This window comes from Humulus lupulus, chromosome 6 (assembly GCF_963169125.1).
Source record: "Humulus lupulus chromosome 6, drHumLupu1.1, whole genome shotgun sequence".
NCBI classification, from domain to species: Eukaryota; Viridiplantae; Streptophyta; class Magnoliopsida; order Rosales; family Cannabaceae; genus Humulus; species Humulus lupulus.
Genome location: NC_084798.1, coordinates 14748264 through 14753988, shown reverse-complemented (window position 1 = coordinate 14753988; position 5725 = coordinate 14748264). Strand labels below are relative to the sequence as shown.

General features: G+C 37.3%; 1 protein-coding gene across 2 annotated transcripts; it reads right to left on the bottom strand.

The window, feature by feature from the left end:
• Positions 1-2443: 2443 nt before the first annotated feature.
• Positions 2444-5345, bottom strand: LOC133783827 (uncharacterized). 2 transcript variants are annotated; one of them, XM_062223448.1, is made up of 3 exons: positions 5183-5345; positions 2856-3695; positions 2444-2748 (listed from the first exon to the last, which is right to left on the bottom strand). In XM_062223448.1, exons 1-3 carry the CDS (start codon positions 5205-5207, stop codon positions 2720-2722), a joined length of 894 nt encoding a protein of 297 aa, XP_062079432.1. In that variant the 5' UTR covers positions 5208-5345; the 3' UTR covers positions 2444-2719. The 2 variants fall into 2 exon arrangements, with proteins under 2 accessions (XP_062079432.1, XP_062079431.1); XM_062223447.1 differs by lacking the exon at positions 5183-5345 and having other exon boundaries at positions 2856-3967.
• Between the last annotated feature and the right edge of the window lie 380 nt (positions 5346-5725).

Below are 5725 nucleotides of genomic sequence, written 5' to 3'. Positions count from 1 at the left end.
CCATGAAACAGCTCCTCCTGCCATCATATAAATGTAGCCTGAAGTGGACTTTTTATCATCCACGCATCCTGCATAATCAGCGTCACTGAACCCAACTATATCAAGAGTGTCAGCTCGCCGATAAGTCAACATATGATCCTTTGTACCCTGAAGATACCTCATGACTTTCTTAGCCGCTTTCCAATGGCTAAGACCAGGATCACTCAAGTATCTACCCAACACGCTGACAACAAAAGCAATATCAGGGCGTGTGCATACTTGAGCATACATCAAGCTACCAACCAATGACGCATAAGGAATGACTTTCATTTCATCTCTCTCTTTATCATTTTGTGGACATTGGGCCTTTGAGAACTTATCACCCTTCACTATCGGTGCCTTCCCAGGAGAACATGTATGCATATTGAATCTTTTCAAGATCCGATCAATGTAAGTCTTCTGAGACAAACGAAGAATACCATTAGCCCTATCTCGAAGAATCTGAATCCCAAGCACATAGGAAGCCTCGCCAAGATCCTTCATATCAAAATGGCTAGACAAAAGTTGTTTTGTCTCAGACAACAGATCAGAATTATTAGATGCAAGCAGGATGTCATCAACATACAATACTAGAAAAATATAGCTGCTCCCACTGACCTTCATGTATATACATTGATCTACTACATTCTCCTTGAAGCCATTTGCAGAGACAATCATATCGAACTTGAGATACCACTGCCTTGATGCTTGTTTAAGCCCATAGATAGACTTTTTGAGCTTGCAAACCATGTGTTCTTTGCCAGACTTCTCAAAACCAATAGGTTGAGTCATGTAAACATCTTCAAATAAATCTCCATTCAAGAAGGCAGTCCTCACATCCATTTGATTGAGTTCTAGATCAAAATAAGCAACTATAGCCATAATGATTCGCAACGAATCTTTGGTGGAAACAGGTGAAAAGGTTTCTTTGAAATCAATACCTTCTCTCTGGCTATAGCCCTTAGCCACAAGTCTAGCCTTATACCTTTCCACTTTCCCATTGGAGTCACGTTTGATCTTATACACCCATTTGCATCCAATGGGTCTGCAACCTTTGGGTAATTCAACCAACTCCCAAACGTCATTTTGTGACATAGAATTCAACTCATCTTTCATTGCATCCATCCACAACACAGATTGATGACTATTCATAGCTTCTTGATAGGTGACTGCCTCAAAAGTGTCTCCGACATCAAACTCATGTTCCTGTAAATAGACAAGGTAGTCATTAGGAATAGCAGACCTGCGGGTTCTCTGTGATCTTCTCATCATAGCTTCATTATCCCCAATATCAAGATTTTCACCTTGTTCTTGATTTTGAGGTTCATCATGAGTTTCTGCCGGAATCTGTTCAATCACAGGGTCATCAATAGGAGCGGAAGCGACAGGTACAGGGACAAAAATACGTTCTTCCCTGAAAACAATTTCTCTTGACCCTTGACTTGAACCAAATTCATCCTCAAAATAGACAGCCCTATCTGATTCTATAACCCTGGTGGTGTGAGATGGGCAATAAAATCTGGAACCCCTTGATCCAATGGTGTAGCCCACAAAATATCCACTAATGGTCTTCGGATCAAGTTTCTTAGATTGTGGATTATAGGGCCTCACTTCTGCTTTGCAACCCCAAACATGAAAATGACGCAAGCTTGGTTTCTTACTTGACCATAGCTCATAAGGCGTCTTTGGGACAGACTTGCTAGGCACTTGATTCAAGATATAAGCTGCAGTTTTTAATGCCTCACCCCATAAAAAATCTGGCAAGCTAGAATGAATCAACATACATCGCACCATGTCAAGAAGAGTGCGATTTCTCCTTTCAGCAATTCCATTCTGTTGGGGTGTCCCTGGCATTGTATATCTTGTATTAATACCACATTCCTGCAAGTATTTGGCAAAAGGCCCGGGGTTCCTTCCAGTTTCATCATAACGTCCATAATACTCTCCACCTCTATCAGAGTTGACAATTTTAATCTTCTTTCCCTTTTGAAGCTCAACATTCGTCTTGAAAATCTTAAAAGCATCCAAAGATTCAGATTTTTCACGAATGAGCTCAACATGACCATACCGGGAAAAATCATCAATGAAGGTGATAAAGTATCTATAACCACCCATAGCAGGTGGAACAAAAGGCCCACAAATATCAGTATGAATAGTGTCCAATACATATGTGCACCTGTCTGACTTGCTCTTTCTAACCTTGGCAGTCAACTTTCCTTTTATACAATCAACACAGGCAGTGAAATCAGAGAAATCAAGATCCTGAAGTACACCATCCTTCACCAATCTCTCCATTCTATCTCTAGAAATATGGCCTAAACATTTATGCCAAAGCATAGAAGATTTCAAATCTGATCTTGCACGTTTTGACCCAACAATAGCATTAAGAGAAGAAGAACAAGAAGAAGTAGAAGTAACGGGAACAACATCATGTAAATCAAGCTTATATAAGTTTCCACATAAAGTTCCATTTCCAACCAACATAGAGTCACAATACAAAGTCAGTTTTCCAGATCCAAAATGAAGACTATAACCTAGTCTATCCAAAATAGATACAGAAATCAAATTCCTCCTAATAGAGGGTAAATAAGCAACATCATGCAACTCCAAAAAATGCCCAGTATTTAGCTGCAGTCTGACAGTCCCAAACAATTCAACTCTGACTTTAGTATCGTCTCCCATGTATACATGCTCCTCCAACCTACTCGGTCTTCTTCGGTTTGTCACTGCCTGCAAGGAATTAGTAACATGAATTGTAGCTCCAGTATCTAACCACCAAGTGTTTGAGGGCACATCAATAATATTGGACTCTAAACAAACCATCACAAGACAATTACCTTTCTTCTCTAAGTGAGCTTTGAGCTTTCGACAATCAGCTTTCTTATGCCCAAAGCATTGACAAAAGTTGCACTTCCCTTTGAAAAACTCATTCTTATGACCAGTTGAAGATGAGCTAGCTTGCCCATTTCCCTTAGGATGGTTGGCTTTCTTCTTAGGATGCTTTTGGTCACTAGAGTTGTTGGAAGTGAACTTTCTCTTGTGAGGATTGTTTGGGTTCGTCACCATGGAGATACTTCTTGCCCTACCTTTTCTCATGTCCTCCTCTTCCTTGGCAAGAATAGCAGACATCTCCCCAACAGTCCATTGCTCCTTCTGAGCATTGTAGCTTGATCTGATTGAATCAAACTGAGATGGAATATTCTCCATCACTAACCACACCATGTAATCCTCACCAAGGTCCATATCCATGGCCTTAAGTTTATGATAGTGGCCCATGAGCTTGTCAATGTGAGCCCTGATGTCACCTGAACCATCGTAAACAGTGTGATGCAGCATGTTCAAGTGTTCATTCTTCTCATTCTTTGAGAATTTCTTATACTTTTCCTTAATGGCAGCAAGAAAATCCTTTGCATTCTCAGACTTGGGAATACTATCACGAATGGATTCGTCCATGTGATATCTCATAAGCATCAAGCAACAATGATTGGAGTGTTCCCAGTCCTCGTAAGATTTCTTATCCTTCTCAGTAGCATCATCAGCAGGCTTAGATGGTGCATCAATTCTCAAGGCCAAGTCCACTTTCATGAAGGTCAAGTTCATCGTGATATTTTCAATCCACTGCTTGTGGTTGGTTGCATTCAGCGTCAAGACGGCAGGAGATCTAGGAATGCTTACAGCTGAATGAGAAACAAGAGCAATAACTATTAAATACATGTTATGATAAACCATGTCATTTGTGCTCTTTTCTCATCAATATATGATCGCAAAATAACAAATGATCATTATGTATGCTAGAGTTCTTAGACAAACACACAAAATAGAACTCATACACAGGTAAGAACAATCTATTAAACATTATAATCAAATACATTAATTTACTATCGAAAGGATAGATAAATTGTGATTCATAATATTTAATAAATTTTCTTCACCATATTAAGCATCCTTAGCAAGCAATTATTATCGATAGGATAAGTAATTACTTGTATGGATCTTAATGCAAATTTGGAGGATGATACAAAATTTAAATAAATTAATATTTAAATGTTCCTCATTACCAAACAATTCACATGCTTATTCTTACGACAGGCAAGAAAATAAACAATAATTGTTGACAATATATAATAAGATTTATGCCACAAAAGATTAAATACAAATACAATTATGAATAGAATTCATAGGTTAATCTTGTGCAAAAACATATATAAAATAGGGTGTAAGAATAGGAGTGAAATGGTAAAAATTTGGCCAAAAAAGGACACCTCACGCGCCCCCACGCGCCCCAAATTTTTTTTTTTTAAATTTTATTTATTTATTATTTTTTTTTAAAAAAAGTTTCAAAAAACGACATGTAGTTTACCAAAAACGACATGTAGTTTACCAAAAACACGACATGTAGTTTAACAAAAACGACTTGTCGTTTGTCACTATAAAAATCGACCTTCACACCTCAAAACGACGTGTCGTTTTCAAAAAATGACGTGCCGTTTTTTAAAAAACGACGTGTCGTTTTTTAATAAAAAATTCGACCCCCTCAGACGTCAAACGACGTGTCGTTTCCGTACGAACGACATGTCGTTTTTTTCTGACAGAGGCAAAACGACATGTCGTTTTTATCGTCCCTGTCACCCAGTTTTGACCCGTGGGTCTGCATCTCGGGTCTACACGACCCGGTTCGTGACCCGGTCGTATAGACCATCTACGGCCACCAAATTCGACTCTTTTTTAGGGGTTTTGCTCCACATCTCATCCTCTATCAATTTCCGGCCTCCATTTGGGTTAAAAACTCTCAAAATCAACAATTATATATACTTTTATCTATGAAAATTTTTGGAAAAAATTGGTATCCATGGCCGAAAACACTCAAAAAATTTCCCCAAAATTTTGTAAAAAATGGTCTGAACCCATTGATGATTAATATACTAATTTTCTTCATAGCCCAATTCAAAATTTCATTGTAAAAAAAAAAATGACAAAAAATTGGGGTATTTGACAATAAGCTCTAAAATAAAAAAACCTGACTCTGATACCAATTGTTAAATATAAATTATATTATGAGCATAAATTCATAAATCAGATTCAAATCAACATAGCATGCTCATACAATAATCCAGGAACACTTTTATTTAGAGCATTGAATTGAATATATAGAGATGAAACATACCTGACATTGAGTCTCCAATGTTCATCCTTGAATCTCTCACGATCTACACAAGACAATATTAGAAAACAATACAAGAGAGATCTTATGGAGAGCAACCCTTACCAAACCATATGCCACAGTGTTTTTCCCAACAACATATATGTTCAATATATATGTCTCATATGCCTTCTTACCCTAAGGGGTATATTGGGCCTATTGGACTTATATTATTAGATATGGTGGACTATGATTTAATGGGCCAACATATAGTCTTTAGGGTGCTACCATGTGCCTCAATTGCAATTAGATTAATATTAACCATCCCATTATGGTCTTTATAGGCACTCTAGAAAATGATTGTGATAATAGAATTATGTTTGTAATTATATTAGTCCATATAAAATTCTAACATCACTATCTTTCTTTGAAAGTCGTCAAAGCTTGGAGAAAAAGTAAAACAAAATGTATAAGAAAGAGGATATTTTTTTTACAAAAATAAGAAAATTAACTATTATAGGTTGGAAATGCATGGAATAAATTAGGTCGTTTAAGCAATATAACTGA

Excerpts from the sequence above, each read along its gene's own strand:
- LOC133783827 (XM_062223447.1), bottom strand. The coding sequence starts at position 3,747 with ATGGTTTATCATAACATGTATTTAATAGTTATTGCTCTTGTTTCTCAT. Across the intron at positions 2,749-2,855 it reads AGCTCACTTAGAGAAGAAAG|GCAGTGACAAACCGAAGAAG; the intron begins GTAATTGTCTTG and ends AATTCCTTGCAG.